This window comes from Siphateles boraxobius, unplaced genomic scaffold, assembly GCF_051911475.1.
Source record: "Siphateles boraxobius isolate OS27281-9 unplaced genomic scaffold, OSU_SipBor_1 61, whole genome shotgun sequence".
In the NCBI taxonomy this organism is placed as follows: domain Eukaryota; kingdom Metazoa; phylum Chordata; class Actinopteri; order Cypriniformes; family Leuciscidae; genus Siphateles; species Siphateles boraxobius.
In genome coordinates, this window is record NW_027509188.1 from 9,028,737 (window position 1) to 9,048,633 (window position 19,897).

At 37.7% G+C, this 19,897-nt stretch overlaps 1 protein-coding gene and 2 pseudogenes across 2 annotated transcripts; all 3 read right to left on the reverse strand.

The window, feature by feature from the left end:
- Positions 1 to 1,222: 1,222 nt before the first annotated feature.
- Positions 1,223 to 17,397, reverse strand: LOC143718331 (uncharacterized). The gene is made up of 3 exons (XM_077209397.1): positions 17,315 to 17,397; positions 16,707 to 16,933; positions 1,223 to 3,002 (listed from the first exon to the last, which is right to left on the reverse strand). The coding sequence occupies exons 2-3, from the start codon at positions 16,858 to 16,860 to the stop codon at positions 1,858 to 1,860; spliced, it is 1,299 nt and encodes a 432-aa protein (XP_077065512.1). The 5' UTR covers positions 16,861 to 16,933; positions 17,315 to 17,397; the 3' UTR covers positions 1,223 to 1,857.
- On the reverse strand, positions 7,343 to 8,736 carry LOC143718447 (uncharacterized; annotated as a pseudogene).
- LOC143718449 (uncharacterized) lies at positions 8,824 to 12,405 on the reverse strand (annotated as a pseudogene). The gene is made up of 3 exons (XR_013196389.1): positions 12,389 to 12,405; positions 11,993 to 12,183; positions 8,824 to 9,851 (listed from the first exon to the last, which is right to left on the reverse strand). The product of XR_013196389.1 is annotated as an uncharacterized LOC143718449 (transcript).
- Positions 17,398 to 19,897: the final 2,500 nt, after the last annotated feature.

Sequence of the window (19,897 nt, forward strand, 5' to 3'; positions counted from 1 at the left end):
TGTATCGTTAGGACACAATTTGCTGATCTTACGTTAGCTGACTAGCCGACAAGCTTACTTTCCATTATAACGTTAATGTTAAACATGTTAACTAACAACAAAGTTAGAGAAAACAATTTTATTGTTGGCAGATAACAACACTTAACTCAAAACTAATGTCTGTCCAAAGTAGCACCAGAGAATTTCTCAATCCATGGGAAAGCTGCAGCCAGGGGCTTTTCAAAGACAACGCTGCCGTTATCTTGACTGTGATTGGCCAAATGACTCGCGTGATGTACCAAAGATGTTTTTGAAGAAGACCGCAGTTGGTTTTTGAAACTCATGTTTATGGGAAATGAATAAACATGGTTCCGCCACGTGAACCACGTAATTTTTCAGTAAACGCATTTACTGAAAACGCCATCCCCCCCACCCACCCAAATAAAAACTCTTCGAATCTACAGGATTAACGTGGATGACATTTTCGCCGAAAAGCGACTAGTTTGCAGGTACAGTGTGTTCAACGCATCACTGTTTCTGTTTAAAAAACGTTGTGCAACGTTTTGTCGGGGCTGAACGCAGCCCACTTTTGAGCTCCAGCAAGAACCAATGGGGTTCATTCTCATGTTACGCAGCACGTTTAACCTTCAGCAAGAACCAATAAGATTTAGTGTTACGCAGCACGTTTGAGCTTCAGCAAGAACCAATAAGATTTATTCTCCTAAGAACCAATAAGATTTATTCTTGTGTTATGCAGCACGTTTAACCTTCAGCAAGAACCAGTGAGATTCATTCTTGTTACGCAGCACGTTTGAGCCTCATCAAGAACCAATGAGATTCATTCTCGTGTTATGCAGCACGTATGAGCTTCAACAAGAACTAATGAGGTTCATTCTCGTGTTACGCTACAATTTTGAGCTTCATCAAGAATCAATGGGGTTCATTCCCATGTTACACTACACTTTTTAGCTTCATCAAGATCCAATGAGGTTCATTCTCATGTTACGCAGCACGTTTGTGCTTCATCAAGAATCAATGGGGTTCATTCTCATGTAGCGAATTAACTCTATTAAATATTAATAATCAATAATAACTGGTTATAATTGATTATGAATATTTGGATCAGTTAATATAATTAACTTAATGTAGTAAAATTAACGTTACAATCAACCCACCTGTTCGTCCCGTGAACACTCGTGAACAATTGTTTATTAATTCTAAGAAACATTCATTTCTGGGGAAGGGAAATGTCTTTCTTACTGTACAGTACTGAGAGCCTGTAGCCAAAACCTAAATCGTAAGGTAAACTTAGTTGCAAGCAGAGAATCAGAACCAAATACTTATTGTGCACAAGTTTAATTAACTAAATCACAAACATAACTAATCTAAACACATATATACATACACGGGTAAGAGGGTGAGTGACAGAATGGAACAGGAAGCAGGAAATGGAACTATGGAAAGTTTATTAACACACAACATGCGTATGCACATAAAACATGATATCAGAGTTTTAAAATCAAACATTTTAAAAGACAACAATACATCACGGTGGTTTACACCAATGAGCATTAAGCTGTGCCGTCAGCAAGTCGTTTCCCATCATTCTTTTGATCAGCGCAGTCGGTGGAGAGCAACTGCGCGCGACTGCAGAATCCGACACGTGCGCCTTGTGGTCGCGAGAGTTTTTTGACATACGTCAGCATGACACCAGAGCAAGGCAGACTGCACTCGGATACATTTCTAACTGGCATGCATCTCGCGGTGATCACCGGTGATCGGTTCTGCGCAAAATTTTGCTCATCTCAAACAAGCCTAATCTCTCCAGTGTGAACTGAGGTAAAATGACGTATGATGACATATATAACAGTCCTTTCTTTAATGAATTCTCATGTGGCAATTAAGGCCAACTTTAAATCTGAAACTCTTTCCACACTGTTGGCAGGTGTAAGGGTTCTCTCCATTGTGAACTCTCATGTGTCTATTAAGTGTTCCCTTTCTTGGGAAACATTTTCCACACTGTTGGCAGGTGTAAGGGTTCTCTCCGGTGTGAGCTCTTATGTGTCTATTAAGTGTTCCCTTTCTTGGGAAACCTTTTCCACACTGTTGGCAGGTGTGAGGCTTCTCACCTGTGTGAATTCTCATGTGGCCTTTAAGGTGTCCTTTTCCAGGGAAACTCTTTCCACACTGTTGGCAGGTAAAAGGCTTTTCTCCAGTGTGAATTCTCATGTGGACTTTAATGTTTCTTTTATCAGTAAAGCCCTTTCCACACAATTTGCAGGTAAAAGGCTTCTCTCCAGTGTGAATTCTCATGTGGACTTCAAGTCTTGCCTTTTGAGTGAAACTCTTTCCACACTGTTGGCATGTGAACGGCTTCTCTCCAGTGTGAACTCTCATGTGTATATTGTGTTTTCCCTTTACTGGGAAACCTTTTCCACACTGTTGGCAGGTAAAAGGCTTCTCACCAGTGTGAATTCTCATGTGGCCTTTAAGGTGTCCTTTTCCAGAGAAACTCTTTCCACACTGTTGGCAGGTAAAAGGCTTTTCTCCAGTGTGAATTCTCATGTGGACTTTATATTTTTCATGTTCAGTGAAACCTTTTCCACACTGTTGGCAGGTAAAAGGCTTCTCTCCAGTGTGAATTCTCATGTGGACTTTAAGATTCCATTTTTCAGTGAAACCTTTTCCACACTGTTGGCAGCTGTGAGGCTTCTCTCCAGTGTGAGTTCTCATGTGTTTTTTAAAGTTTCCTTTATGAGAGAAACTTTTTCCACACTGTTGACAGGTGTAAGGCTTCTCTCCAGTGTGAATTCTCATGTGTCTTTTAAGGTCTCCATGTAGATTGAATCTCTTTCCACACTGAGAGCAGGTGAAAGTTCTAGTTCCTGTCTTCTGACCTCTTTTTACTGTGGAAGTCTTTTTAGTCTGCAAGCAACTAAAAGATTTTTCTTCAGTTAGGTCTTCATGATCTTTCTCTTCCTTTTCATTCAATACTTGACTTTCCATTTTCAGTGGCATCAGGCCTAAGGTGAACAGAGACAAATACAAGGTAACTCCAGTTTAATGGCATTACACGACACATATAGCAAAATTTATACCAATGGTTCACAAAGTGGTCCCATACTTCCCCCACTCAGGGTGCTTTCACACGGGCAGTTTAGTTCGGAACGGGGCAAGGTTCGTATGAAAAATCACTAATGTGAAGGGTGTCATGTGGACCTGGGTGCGCACTGGGGTACCGAACCCAAGACTACCTGGAGGAGGTGGTCTGAGTTCGGTTGCTCCCGAACCGTGCTGCGGTTCGCGTGTATGTGAAAGCAACACGGACTCAGGTACGCACTTGTTCAGGAATAAAAGTATCCTGCGCATGCGTTTTAGACGATTATGATGTATTTAGTTAAATAAAACACATGTAAGGGATGATAGTGTTGATGATTTACCTTGGATATGAGCAAGAGTGATCCTGCAATGTATTCGCACGTAGTGCGTGCTATCAGGGCAACAAATTAATGGAAATCCACTGTCTCCTTTTGCAAGCAGCGGAAAGACACCTTATGCGACACACACACACACACACACACAGTAAATCTGTGTTGTTTACTCAGCTATGGATAATAGCATCAAATTAATAAAAAATACAATATATTGACCCGTGTAGTGTTTTCTAACATGCGCCTTGCACGTTTGCGATGACGTAAGATGCACACAAACGCACCAGAGTTTGTTAGAATCAAGTTGAGTGTGAAACCAGACCAATGCTGCGGGGGGTGCTGGGAACAATCGCGCTCGGACCACAGCAAACGAGCCCAGTGTAAAAGCCCCCTTTTTATCCAGGTCCCTCACCACCCCTATCAAATAAAATGTAACATATTTTCCGCACTATAAGGCGCACTTAAAAGCCTTTAATTTTCTCAAAAAACGGCAGTGCGCCTTATAATCCAGAGCACCTTATATATGGATCAATTGGTTAATTGGACCAATTGGTTAATAACGCTCTCGTGCCTGCTCACATGCGCTCACTCTTACTAACAGACATATGAAACAGACACACTGTCCCCGGCGCTACTCGCACGTCAGAGAATGTTCATAAAGCGTTCACAGTAACCGGGTCATCTCATTCAAAACAGCCAGCAGTTGCTGTCAGCGAGCTGCCGCACATGAATACTCGTATGAGTCAGGCTGCGATTTTAAGTTACGTGCCCGCCCCAGTGCGCTCACGCTTACTAATAAACGGCTCGCCTACGGCGCCGTGCACTCGCTACATTCCCTTTAGCACATCTAGTGGATACATAACGCAAACCCAGTCAAACGTTTGACTGCAGTATTTTATACGCCTTATAATCCGGTGCGCCCTATATACAGTTAATGTTCTAAAATAGGTCATTCATTGAATGTGCGCCTTATAGTGCGGAAAATACGGTAGTCTAATTGTTTATAGTAAAGACATTTATGCCATTATAAAAATTATATCTGTTTCAAATAAATACTGTTCTACAATTTCTGTTCATCAAAGAATCCTGATAAAAATAAATAAATAAATAAAAACACTTCCAGAGTTCATCATAATATTTCATAGTAAGAAAAGATTCTTGAGCACCAAATCAGCAAATTAGGATGATTCTGATAAAAGTTCAGATTTGCCGATATAGGAATAAATTACATTTTAAAATATATTAAAATAGAAAACCATTATATTAACATTAAACCCTTTAAGCCCCCCCTCAACTAGATGACCTCCTGACCTCAGAGGTCCTTCCCCATCTGTTTTCTAGAGTGTCTCGCTCCTGCACTTCAGGGCCCGTATTCCTAAAGAATCTAAGAATCCTTTTAGAAAACTCTTAATTTAGCTTAAAAACTTTTACGTAGCAGTCTTAGCTTAAGAGTGATTCGGGACCGATCTGAGAGCAACTCTGAGTAAGGAAAAGACAAAAACTTTTATCTTAGTGAGGAGGCGGGGCTGACCCCGTTGCTATGTATGACTCAATCTTTTGAAGACTGTGATTGGTTGGTTGACCAAGAAGGAAAAAAAGAGTGATTAGGGTCTATTCTAAGCCTTCACTTTGAAATTACATGCGTAATTTTTCCAATTTGACCATTCTCATACACACACACACACACATTATATTTGTGTATATAAATCCTTTTTTTTATTTACCGTACTGTTAATTTCCTATAAGGTATTTGATTAGATTAGAATGATAAAAATTGTTCCACTGTCTATTTAAGTGGTGGTTTGAATGTTGGTTTTAATGTAACAAACATGGAATAAAAAACAAGAAGGACAAGAAAGCTCAACTGGACAGAGGAACAGTGTTTACTGTGAGCCCAGTTAGTGGATGAACACAAGGCCATCCTTAAAGGAAAATCAGGCCGGGTGTCACAGCACAGAAGCAGACGTGGGAGATTATAGCGGCTAATAATAAATTATTTACGGTTCATTCCCCCTCCTTGTGCGGAAGCCTGCTATATTCATAAATGCATTTTTTTGAGATTGCAATGTGGGAATGTCCAGTGGAAACTAAATGAACTGCGACACAATAAGAGGTTCTGGAATGCTTTAATTGTTTGTGATCATTCTGCTTACAGAAGGTTGTGACAGACCCAAATCATCACTGCTGCGTTGATGCATTTTCCCAGCTGCCAAATATCTTAATGTACAGTAGTGATTTAATTTCTGGCACTACGCCATTCCTGCGCTGTGTCAGAGATGTTATTGTGTCTCTAATAAAATCGGTCATAAACATGATCCCTGCACGATCTAATCTATAGTGTCTTATTAACTCACTGTCATCTATTGTCTACTATTTCTTCTCCCTCTTCGTCTTTCTGCCATTTTCTCCTCTGCTAAAAAAAACTCTTAAGCCTCTTAAAAGTCCTCGTCCGTGCTCCTAACAATTTTGACCTTAAGACCTCTTTTAAGGGTTAAGATGCTTTCTGAATTACTTTTTTCTTTACTAGGATTTTTTCTTTAATGTTAGGAGTAAACGCCCACATTTCTAAGAATTTTCTTAGAATTTTGTCACTAGGAGCTACTTTTTGCATTAAGATTCTTTAGGAATACGGGCCCAGGTGTAATACCATACATTAATTTCAGAGAAGTTCCTCCTTCCTTCTCACATCAGACTGCAAATGATAAAACCATATGACATTCCTTTGCAATGTTCACTGAAAGTCAATGAAAGTCAAAATTTTCCACAACACTAGAAATATTTAAATTGTTGTTGAGTTCAACCTCAACTGTATAGTCACATGGACTATTTTAACAATCTCTCAACTACCTTTCTTTGAATTAATGAAAGAAATTTCCTTTTTGGGTGAACACTTTAAAGGGTAACTAAACCCTGAACCAACTTTTTTAAATTAATGATCTGTAAGAATGGGGCTTTATTAGTACTGTTCATTGATGCCAGTAACTTTTTTGACATTTGTGTATAAAGTGTTTTAATTCTACAATATATGGTTTAAAAACACCTGAGTGCTGCCCTCTTCAGGTTGAACGGTGGCTACTGCAGTTGAATTTTCCTATTGGATGTTTGGGGTGGTTCGTGACGTAAGGGGTGGTTGGTGACGTAGGCAGGGCACCCCTGCGCTATACTATTTAAGGTTACATTCAGTTGATATAGATATTATATATATATATATATATATATACATACATTTAATTGCATATTATGCAGGTTTAGTATTGACTTCAAAATCTAATGATTATTTTTCAATTGTGTTTCTACTCCAAATCATTTTTTAAATATACTCATTTACACATTATTACAGTAATATACTGTGAAGTAGATTACTGTTGGAAAGCTGCAAACTACTGGGGACCACAGCTGCCAGTGTTTCCTGATATTTTACAGCACAATCTTTGGCTGGGTGATAAGGCAAAAAAAAAAAAAAAAAAAATTTTTTTTACATCAGTCGATATCGATAATTATCACAATGTCAAATTTTTAGGCAGATTTTTGCTCCTAAGTGAAAGTTATAGAAACCAGAGAGTTAATTGCATCTACTCTAGTGAGCTCGCGCTGCACCACCGTTTGGACTTTGAGCCGAGCTAACCGATAAATGGTCCGTGTGGCGCGCGGTTCAAATGAGTTTCGTTCCGTTTTTGGCGCATAAACATTATCGAACATTTAGCGAACTCTTGATATCATTTACTGAGAAAAATTATATTGCGATAATTATCGTTATTGTTTTATCGGCCAGCCCTAGCACAATCTTTTACAGTGTAGCTTAAACAAAACAATTATTTTGTATAAATCCAAACCTGCAGAAAACACCAGCATTAACCAACATTAAAAATAAAAATCACAAATTTGACACTTGCAGGGGGTAAAGTGAAAAAACAAACTGCAACTGCACAGACTGACTTATCTTCAAATATTGACGATAATAACAAAAATACAGTAACAAGAGCTTAAAGTGCTTAAAAAACTGGTAAACTGAGACTGAGATGGACAGATTCACTTCTCTTCAATGATTGCGCTTTGCACCATTTATTTAAAAGTACTGTCAAATAAAGTGTTTTCTTCTGAACAACAGCAAGGGCTTAAAGTGCTTAAATAACAAGTGCTCAAAGTGCTAAAGAACTGAACTGCTAAACTGAAGATTAGAAGTGAAAATCAAGGCCATTATCACTTATTTTTTATTTTTTTCCGGTTTGTAAGCAAAGTCCTGCAAACTCTTTCTTTTTAAGACATTTGGACCAGAAGATGGAGCTGGTCCAGTGGAGGAGGCTGAGGGTCTAGCTGGTCTAAAGGAGGAGGTTGAGGCTTTGGCTGGTCCAGAGGGAGGGAGAAAGAATTTGGCTAGTCCAGAAGAGGTTTTATCTGGTCCAGAAGATGAGGATGAGGCTTTGGCTGGTCCAGAAGATGAGGATGAGGCTTTGGCTGGTCCAGAAGATGAAGATGATGCTTTGGCTGGTCCAGAGGATGAAGATGAGGCTTTGGCTGGTCCAGATTGAGGGAGAAAGAGTTTGGCTAGTCCAGAAGAGGTTTTGGCTGGTCCAGAAGATAAGGATGAGGCTTTGGCTGGTCCAGAGGATGAAGATGAGGCTTTGGCTGGTCCAGAGGGAGGGAGAAAGAGTTTGGCTAGTCCAGAGGTGACTTTATCTGGTCCAGAGGAGGTTGAAGAGGGTCTGGCAGGTCCAGAGGAGGGGGCTAAGGGTCTGGCTGGTCCAGAGGATGTTGGTGAGGGTCTAGCTGGTCCAGAGGAGGTTGGTGAGGGTCTAGCTGGTCCAGAGGAGGTTGGTGAGGGTCTGGATGGTCCAGTGGAGGAGGATGAGGGTCTGGCTGGTCCAGAGGAGGTTGGTGAGGGTCTAGCTGGTCCAGAGGAGGTTGGTGAGGGTCTGGATGGTCCAGTGGAGGAGGCTAAGGGTCTGGCTGGTCCAGAGGAGGTTGGTGAGGGTCTAGCTGGTCCAGAGGAGGTTGGTGAGGGTCTGGATGGTCCAGTGGGGGAGGCTGAGGGTCTGGATGGTCCAGTGGAGGAGGCTGAGGGTCTGGATGGTCCAGTGGAGGAGGATGAGGGTCTGGTTGGTCCAGAGGAGGAGGCTAAGGGTCTGGCTGGTCCAGAGGAGGAGGCTAAGGGTCTGGCTGGTCCAGAGGAGGTTGGTGAGGGTCTAGCTGGTCCAGAGGAGTTTTGTTAGGGTCTGGCTGGTCCAGAGGAGGTTGGTGAGGGTCTGGATTGTCCGGTGGAAGAGGCCGAGGGTCTGGCTGGTCCAGAGGAGGCTGCTAAGGGTCTGGCTGGTCCAGAGGAGGTTGGTTAGGGTCTTGATGCTCCAGTGGAGGAGGATGAGGGTCTGGTTGGGCCAGAGGAAGAGGCTGAGGGACTGGCTGAGGGACTGGCTGGTCCAGAGGAGGAAAATTAGTGTTTGGCTCGTCTAGAGGAGGCGTTTGGCTGATCCAGCGGTATTCCTGGCCTGCCGTACGAGTTTGTTTGCCATCTCTGATGGCTGAATCCTTGCTGCCTCACTCAACCTTTTCTTCTTTTGTGCCTGTTGTGCCTCTTTCTTTTTCTGCAGATGTTTTTAATATGTTTGATACGATGACAGGCAAGACCACCTTAATGGCTGGTCTATTGTCATTGTCGATGCTGTCCACTCCCTTGCTTTAATCGTGGATTTTACAATTGCAAGGCTCTCATACGTTTCCACATTCATGGAGCACCTGTCTGCTTCAAGAATATCATCCATGAGATTAAATGATCCCTCAACAAGGGGGGCTGTGAAAATGCTAAGTAGTGCTTTGACCAGCTGACCCAGAATGGGAAATCTCACACCTCTCTCTGGATTTTTCATGGGTACAACTCTGCTCCACCAGTCTACATCAACTCGGCCTTCCTCTTCAGTGTAGTTCTGGGCACACGTTACAAGGTCGACCTCTATTTGGTACACCTGTATCTCTTCCTCTAGTTAACCAATCTCTTCTGGTGCGACCACATTAGGCAAGGCCTCTCCAAATGTGATAAAAGCCCCACAGATGGAGTCATCTTGAATAAGAGAGGGAGTGAGTGCAGAAAGTGAGGTGATTATCTTGTTGTCCAGAGGAAGGTTTTTGAGAAGGAACTCAGATGACTTCATGTATCCTTCTCTGAGAGAGTTGTAAATGTTTCTCACCCATATCTTCCTCTCCAGCCGGGCCTTGTTCAGTGCAGAGTAGCAGTATCTTCCAACAGACAACCTTTTGTCTGAAAGTTGCAAATCTCTACTCCGGACATCAACCTTGATGATGTCTTTGCACTCAGTGGGATGGCTTCCGGCTTCATAAATTTGCTGAGGAGCTCTCAAACTAGAGCCACCATCTCCACGTGCAGCAAGTGCACCATTGGTTTTTCATGTTGCATTTTTTTCAAAAATCCCTGAAAAGTTGAAAGTACGCCTGAAAACATAAAACAAAATGTTACTTTGATTTGACATTATTTTCACATGCGTAAAAAAAACTTGTCACAACAAGACAACAGAATTAAAGACAACAGTTACATACAGTTCAAATAAATAGCAGTGCGTTTTAAAAAAGTGAATAAAGTATAAATACTTTTAATAGCTTTTATTTCCATATATCAGATGTAATGGAAAACTTACTCCAAATCAAATTATTAACGAATTTGACCCGGTCTGCATATATATATATATATATATATATATTAGGGCTGTCAAAATAACGCGTTAATTTCGATTAATTAATCTTAGAAGAAATAACGCGTTAAAAAAAATAACGCAGATTAATCCATTCCGTTTTGACCTTTGCGGAGGCGTTCTAGCATTCGTGTAAAAAGAAGGAGGGAGACAAGAACGCGCTGCTTGGATCATTGTTTGGAACATTTACTTATAACAAACGGAGTTCGTCAAACTCTAAAGTACCACATAAATGCAAAGCATCCAGGAGTTTGTGCGTGAGTCGATGAGTGTGTCCGAGAAAGCGCGCTTGTGTGTGTGTGTGTGTGTGTTGTAACTTTTCACGCGCTCTCACGTCACACAACCATTTTCTCACGCACAGAAAAATCGCGCACCAAAGAGAGGACACGGAAACAGACAAGACAGAGCACGTTACTTATGATATTAAAAAAATCTCAGCTCTCAGATTCTGTTAATTTTATTACGAAAATCAAACAATACCGTCTTGTAAATCATCTCTAGCTAATTGTAAATAAACACGAATGACCAATGTTGAAAGATACAGTAGGGCAGCCTAAAACTTACCGAAATGTATATTCCTCGATCAATCAGTGTTTTTCAACCGCGAAAAGAGGTCAATAAAACAGCTGGAGAACAATTATGTCACATAACATTTAGCCCTAAGTTACCTCAGGAAAGCCATTTCATGACCATATAGCATGTTATAGTTGGCTATAAAAAAAGAGCTATAGAGAGTATTTTTCAAAATGTATGTAGCCTACTACTATATTACGTATGTATTATATTTTTACTTATATCAATGTTGTTATTTGTAATAACCACGCATTTTATTTAATTGGAGCTATTTTTAACCTTAAATACTACCAGCTGATATGGTAATATCTCTGTATTTTTACAGCATTGGGTGAGATTTTTTTTTCTTGAGAAAAATGAATGCCTATCTTGTGTACCTAATATTTATCCAAATGAGTCAATATTGCATCAAATCACAATAATTAAATTAAATTGAAATCGTGAAATTTGTGTCAAGCAATAATAATAAAAACCTAGCTTACCAGAAATTGTACCATGTAAACATTGTAAGATTGTGTATGCGATTAATTTAGATTAATTAATTACAGAGTATGTAATTAATTAGATTAAAAATTTTAATCGATTGACAGCCCTAATATATATATATATATATATATATATATATATTTTTTTTTACTGGAAGCAAAGGAAATGTAATATTAATCTGTTCCAAAAAAAAAAAAATCGCAGTGTTGAGATTTTTCTCTTCAACCTCAAACACTTGACATAAACTTAAGACATTTTTCAAGATTTAACTTTAAATTACTGAAGTAATAATTCGGTGCATAATCATTGTTTTTGTCAGATGTTAATCAGATCATAATCAGATGTTATCAAAACAATGGTTATGCAACTACATATTAGTTCAGTGAATTAAAGTAGAGTTAAATCTTTAAAATGTTTTAAGTGTGTCAAGTGTTTGTGGCTGAAGAGAAAAGAGAAAATTCTCAACACTGCGATTTTTTTTCTTAAGATAAATATTCCTTTTCTTCATTTCCTGGTAAAAAATGCAGACTTAATAAAGTATGTTAATATTTTGCCTTGGAATTGAATGACTAATCTTTCCATTGCATTTGAAATATGGAAATAATATACTGATTAAAAATAATTTTACTTTATTCACTTTTTTTTAACAATAAACTGCTCTTTATTTGAATACTTCTATATAACTCTGTATAACTTCTAAAGCTGGTTATGACTGCTTTAGTGGAGACCTGGCTGTTCCCTTTGTAAAAAACAACAACTGTTATTAACTTTCATTACATTTAGCCTACAGTTTTTACCTACACACGTTAGCCTACTACAAGATACCTCTGAACATGTCGATCATGACTTTGAATCAGTCAAACTCTGTAAAGAGCACAGAGATTCGTGCCTTCCGGTTAAGGTTGACTTGTGTTTCCAATCGGGATGCTGTGGCTTGTTCTTGTTGAAGAATTTCTACTCTGCTCTTTTCCTCAACTGTTAGTGCATATCTTTTCAGCACTTCGTTAAGAAGCCTTCTGTATCACACAAACACACATATATACACCTGCACACACACACACACCACTGTGGCTATTTTCATTGCTTATTCCTACATAAAACCTAACCACACTCTAAACCAGCACATCACTCTACATGCAATATAATACAATACAAATAGTTAACTGCAGAGACAGCACATTAAAAAATACTTAATTTATACTACAAAATGATTAGCATTACCTGTATGTGTTCTTCATTTGGATCCAGCACATAGAAGTAATGCACCACCAGTACATCCATGAGTTCATTCAGCCTGTTGCACACCCCCAGCATCTTAAGAAATATGTTGCTAATTGGTCTTATCAAGCTCTTGGAAGGAAGATGGAGCAGACTCTGAAACTCTGAGAAAATCTCCTTCTGTTTTGGTGACTTCTCAATATCATAATAGACATCGGAGCAGAAATTATCCACTTCTGAGGTGAACAGACTTCATGAGGGCCTTGGCAGCATTGGAAACCATATGCACGGTGTCTCCAGATACGTCAAGGAGGGTTCTCCTTCCTTGCTTGAGTTTCAAGGCCAGACTTTTTTCCTCTCATGACTGCACAGTTGTCAAGGAGGATGCTGGTCACTTGTCTCCACTCAAGACCATAAGTCTGCATGACATCTTTAAGTCTAGTTAACGCTTTTTTGTCTTCTGCTAGTTTTCTACACAGGGTGACCAGTGGCTGCGAAATTTTGAATGACAAATCATGTTCTGCTATAAATGTGCACACACGTATTTTTAAATCGCAGACACGGTCAGTCATAGACAACGGTGTGTCAGCTGTAACATTTGCTCCCGGCAATGTCGTGGTAAGTTTGAGTGGACGGGCAGCGGCTCAATGACCGGAGTCTAAATCATGACGAGCAAGCACTTTCTTACTGCTGCTGGCATACAGTAGCTTCCTCGAGCAAATCATGCAGAAACAAGCCCCGGGCTCTCTCAGTTTCTGGCACCAACTGCCAAACGGCTCGCCATCTCTACTTTCTTCAATCCAAGCCCAGCGCCATTTATTTTTGAGTCCTTTATCGATTGCTAGGACATCATCCCCAGGCTTCATAAACTTGCGCTCCATTCTTTCGCCGACAACGCTAACGTGACATTGACGTATGGGTGTCAATCATACTGTGTTGCCAGGACCCACCCTTCTCTGCTTCTGATAGGCTTGTAACGTTAGTTAGAGTTGCGTTCCTCTCATATGATTGGTAGGTGAAATAAATTGACTCGAAAATATTAAACCGCATGCGCAGGTTCCCAAATTTATATATATATTAGTGGTGGGCCGTTATCGGCGTTAACGTGCTGCGTGAGCGTCAACGTGAGACTCTTACCGGGCGATAAAAAAAATATTCAATCACACTCGACTTGGATTCGTAACAGGAAGATTTAAGAACATCAAGAGCGTTGGATGAAGTGGCCGTGGATCTACAATTTAGTCTAGTGAAAGCAAAGATGCAAATGCATAATATTTTTGCCAGCGATGAAGATCTTTATTAGTTGAACATCTTCGTAAGCTGTCTGTGAATGAATGATTCCACAGGACGATACATTCGATTTCATTTCATTCAGGTAATACATTTTACAACCAAACAGATTATTACGCCACGATAGCACTAATAAAAAGTATGACATTATCCGTTTTTGGACATACATTAATTTATAGCCTACAAAAAAACGCTTCAGAGCGTCGGCTCACTGGCAAAGGTTAACAGGTTAAATAAGCTAACGTTACATTGTGTACAGTTTATGAAATGAACACCCGCCATCCCGCGGTAATGTGTGTGTATTGCGCAGGAATAGTTGTCACACGAATAGTTTTACATTGATTGAAAACTAATTTGTTTAAAAAGGAGGAGGCTATTGCCGGTAAAGGCAGGTTCACATAAAATCATTATGACATATGACATTATTTTTTGATCTAACAAGCATCTGGTTCGGCGATGCAAAAACGGACTGTAGCTACGTTGTGCTTATTGTTTTTTTCTTCTTCGAATTAGCGTACTATGTAAAAAAAATGACGAAAACATGTTACTTGTTCAATTAATAAACAGTTTGTTTGATGACAAATCACTAAAGATGAAATTGACCTCCCTTTCTGTCATTGTGAGTGTGCGTTTTTTTTTCTCGAATGATATTCGACTTTTGCTCCTCTATTGTCGAATGGCAATCTTGGCAGAAATTCACATCCTTACGCGAGGCAAACTATTCTCAAAGACTTACTTTTAGTCATTATTTGGGTAGCACACATATTCTCAATGCCTTCGGCAGAATACAAATGAGCCATTTTAATCTAGATGAATTCCAAGATTACAGTGAGATTAATCTAGATTAAAAAAATTAATCTATGCCCACCTCTAATATATATATATATATATATATTTTTTTTTTTTCCCTCACGGCAACACGCCGGAGATCCGGCACGGTGCCGGAATACTTTAAGCCCTGCACTTGTAAATAAATGGGTCAATGACTTTGCCTGAGCTTAGTGCTTGTTTAGCCTGGCTGGACATGTGGCAGACGAGAGAAGAACTGTTTGTGGAATAAAACTTGCCATTGATGTACAAGTGAATGCAATAGGCCTGTGTGTGTTTTGAGAAATATCTTTATACTGCAAGGCTACATTTATTTTTATTTGCTATTTATATATTGCCATTACCTGTTTTCATACAGAAGTTTAGTTTCCTAAATAATTAAATATATCACATTTTCTTTAGTTGAACATCGGAAGTAAAAATGGTTCTTCCATACCATAACACTGCACTTTTGTGTGAATTTCCTAATAAAGAATTTTCTATTAAAGAAAAGATAGAAAATAAATATTTGTGTTTGCTGTAAAGTGGTTAGAAAAAATTTAATCGGAATCGGCTAAATCAGTATCGGTGGGCCAAACTCATGAAAAATCTGAATCGGCCTAGAAAATTGTAATCAGTGCATCTCTGGTAAAAACGGGTTTAAATGCATATAAAGATACTGTATTTTTGTAGTACCTCTCCCATGTATGTACTCACTTTAACTTTTCAAAAAACTTTAGTTATTTGTAATTGTTTTGTTATTTAAAGTGTCAAAATGTCATGTGGTGAGACCGTCCTGCCCTAACTTCGGTTTTAAAAACGTCTTTGAAATTACTCAAATTTATTTTCTGCACTCTTTGTAATCCAGTAAAACAAAATCTAAACACTTGTAGTTATATTTCCATCATAATATATAAACAAACTTTGTCTGATGTCGTCCATTTTATGAAATATCATGTGGTGCGACCAAATATCATGTGGTGCGACCACCGCAGACTGTTTTCCATGATAGATATATATCCTAGATATGCTGTTTTTGTGCATTTATATTCAATTGACGGATTATATACAGAGTACTTTAACTTAGTATAATTTGAATAGATTTTTATGCAATTTGGGATTTTTGTTTTATATTTCAGATGGTTTATGTTTACTCCGTAAAATATGAGAAAAATGTAAAAAAAAAATGTTTAGAGCATGTAATTTCAGTTTAGTAATTATGCTATTATTAGTAATGTATTTATTATTGCCTATTTATTTAAAACTATTTTACCAGATGCCACTGCCAAGTGAAGTAAAAATTCTGACCTTGCAGCAAGAGCGGAGCACCTTGCTAGGAGAAGAGTGAAATATTATTACAGTATTATATGTGAATATATAGTTAAGTAATTTATTCCTGTGATCAAACCTGAATTTTCAGCATCATTACTCCAGTCTTCAGTGTCACATGATCCTTCAAAAATCTGAATAATATGATGATTTGCTGCTCAAGAAACATTTATTATTATTATCTATGCTGATCTAGATCTAACGCTCAATTTTCGGATTGAGGATTTTAGTTATACTATTTTTGTTACTACTGGAAATTGTGGAAACTGATTCGATTTATTTGTCGGGATTATTTGATCAATAGAAAGTTCAAAAGAACAGCATTTATTTGAAATAGAATATTTTGTAACATTAGAGCCTAAATATACTTACTGTCACTTTTTATCAATTTAATGTGTCCTTCATTAATAAAAGTATTAAATACTTTAAAAAAACTATTGACCCCAAATGTTATGTATACAATACTTGTATTTCTAAAATAGATTTGCATCTATATCAGGTCGCAACACGTAACATTTCTTTAAGGCTATGGCCAATACATCTAGATGAAGAAACTAAAATCACTTTAATTAAAAATTTTATATGAATTTATGTGTACGCAACATCCTTAATGTTTGAACAATTGCAACAGGTATTATTAATTTTTGTATTTACATCATTGACCCAAAATTTGTTATTATTTTTATGAGTAATATAATTTTATCGGATTTTTTTTTTATGAAAAATACATTTGTTTGGTCATGTGATCTCAACATGTCTGTCCACATGAGGCGACCTTTCCTGCATCATGTCAAATAAAAACACTTTAAGACTCACTTCAAAAATATATCACTCATTACTGTAGAGGTGGACATTTTAATATGGATCAAATGACTGAGATCAGCGTGAAACCAACCTGTTTGTTCCTCAGTTTCTTCTTGTTTCAAACTGAATGTTTCTTCAATCTTGAAGTCTTCACTCTCCTCTTTAATAAACGCCATCTTTATATCTTTACTCTCCTCTTTAATAAACTCCTCTTTGTCTTCACTCTCCTCTTTTATAAAAGCCATCTTTATAATAATGTGTCACTTGGCTCTCAGTCACTTCACCAGGAGTTTTTCCTCTGTTTATGAACACTTCGTCCTATTTAAGATGAGAATAATTAACAGAAAGAAAAACACTCAAAACTAAATCTCTGAGTCTGTCTCAATCAGCTCTAGTTCAGTAGTTCATTGCACTGTTAAGAGAGTCAGTCAGAGAGAGAAGAGAGAGAGAGAGAGAGAGAGAGAGAGAGAGAGAGAGAGAGAGAGAGAGAGAGAGAGAGAGAGAGAGAGAGAGAGAGACTTAATGGACTTAAATCACCTTATTAGACCAAAAACACTCAAAACTAACATTAGAAGCTGATTAGTAAAAGTTACCATTAATTTTAGATAAAGCATTAAATTGTTACATTCAATAATCAAACATTCATTTAACCGTTCTTGTTAAAAATTATGAAATTGCGTGAATAGTTTGCACACAAACCTTTCTTCTTCAGCCGATTCACAACACATGCAGCGCAGCCTTATGACGTCATACCAACAGGCCAAAATAAAAGTCCTGTTCACACGCTGAAATCACAGGAGTGCATAGAAATCGACATGCAAATATAAACCTTTGTTTGCTTGTAAACAGGACTTTTATTTGGCTTTGAATTCTTGGTGAAATACATATTTAAATGAAGGTGAATGAAGGGATAAAAGTAACTGCCAAGAAAGAGTTTGAATCACGTCTAATATGTGAGATTCTGTTAATGGCTAAACACTACCAGATGTTTGTGTGCAGAAACCATTTAAGGGGTCAGGAAGTTTTTTCAATAACAAAAACAATTTTACTTTTTTTCTAGAAAGAGCTTTATCAAAAAGAATAAATGTTTGCCAATATAATAAACCTTTTTTATGTCCACTAACACAAAAACAAACAAGCTTGCAATCGTACATAATAGTAGATGAGTGTGGTGGAAACCTGAATATAATTTTTTTCTCAATGAAAGTTTCTGTCTCTTAGTTTTCTGACATTTCCTCTTATTCTTCAACATGAGCATTGCAATGTTTGTAGCGGATGTCATAAGAGATGTCAGTTTACTAGAACGACTTTAAAACGATAAATTAATACATTTCTTTTATAAATCCACATGTTCATGCAGAGCTACCTCGGTTTAGTGCTTTGAAAATCTAGTACTATTAAAAACATTTAAAGGTGAATCTAGTTTTAAGGGAAAGGGAATGCAATGTGCATTCTCAAAATCTAAATAATTTGGATAATAATGTATTAAGAATATAATAATATTGATCAATCCGGTTAAAATGGTTAAAATGTGAAGTTTATCATTTTATAAAACTTTGTGTTTTGAGGATGTTACCATAGACATTTTTTTTGTCAATAAAAAAATATGAAACCGATAGATAGTTTCGTTACTTTCTAAACATATAGTTCTAATATAAGAATTTGCTGAAATAATTCAAACTGCTGATTTTATTTCTATAAAATGTTAGTTGCTGCTATTATAGTTAGTAGAATGTCTAAAGTGGACTATTGAAATAAAGTGTTACCGTTTATTTTAGTCTAAAGACAAGTCACCTTTATTTATATAGCGCTTTTACAATCCAAATTGTTTCAAAGCAGCTTTACAGAGATAACAGGAAAGTAAAGTTGTAATAGTATTGTTAAATTCAAAATTAAATGTTAAATGTCCCCAACTAAGCAAGCCAAAAGCCAATGGCGAATGAAGGCGAAAAAAGGCGACAGTGGCAAGGAACCAAAACTACATCAGGTGTTGAATGGAGAAAATTGAGAAGGTGACAGAATGGAGAAAAAAACCTTGAAACTTGAAACTTAAAACTTATCTGCTTTGAAAATGTGATAAAATGTTATCAGTTCATTAAAAAATCACAATATATGTTTAAAAAGTAACTTAAAAAGGCACTTGATGCATAATTCGGGTTCATATCTGTGTAATTTGTGAATATTTTTAACAATTTAGTATTGTCCACAACAAAAAACTGTCATTACCGTGACAGTCTATGATTACAACAAGAATATTTTTGAGGGTAAGACTTGTTTATGCCGTAACCATGGAAATGAAGACTAGCAGGGGAGCACATGTCAGCCATGAAAGAACAGTGAAATTTGATGTCTGAAAAAGTAAGTAATTTAATCATGAATTCCTTCTGATCATGGAGTAGACTTATTCAGCGTCATTACCATAAATGCTGTAGCAGCAATATTTTGATATATATATATATTCACATGATTTATGTGTATTTAAAATTATTTTTGTACTAGCTGTTGAGTAATGTTAGCAAAACCATGACCTAGCATCTTTTTTCCTGAAAAAAAAATAAAAAATGTAACTACCACAACACGTCATTACCAACACACAACTTGTTGTGATGGTAATGACAAGTGGTGGTGGTAATGTTCTGTCACTATCTATATCATATTATGTGTTTATAAATTAAGTTAAAGAAGCATAATAGTGTGATTTTACAATGAAACTTAAGTGGGATGCCTTACTTCCTAAAACAATTTTTTCTTATTTTTTAACCAGAATGGCTCCCAAGAAATCAACTGAAAGGTCTAGAGATTATAGAAAAAAATTGAAGGAAGATCCTGTAAAATATCAGCAGTAGGACAGAGAAAAGTAGACAGAGAAAAGGACAGAGAAAAAAAAGGACAGAGAAAAAAAAGGACAGAGAAAAAAGGACAGAGAAAAGTAGACAGAGAAAAGGAAAGATACAAAAGAAGAAAAGAAACAGGAAAGCTTAAAGTAATCTCACAACTTTCAAAACGGGAGCAAAGACAGAAACGCTAACAATGATCCACAGTCGGTGACAATGTGCAAAGGGCCCACTACAGCCAACGGAGCTTCAAACATAGATGTTCCTCTGATGGATGCACAAGCAGGTTTTTCTAGGGTCACTGAAATCACAGACCAACTGAAAGGTTCATTCTTGTTAAATCTTTGAGTCGTGTAGGCCAGAACCGCTTCTTTTGGCCTATGAGGGATGATATTCTGTGGTATCAGCCGCATGATGTTCTGTGTCTTATCCCACCACCTCAGCCAGT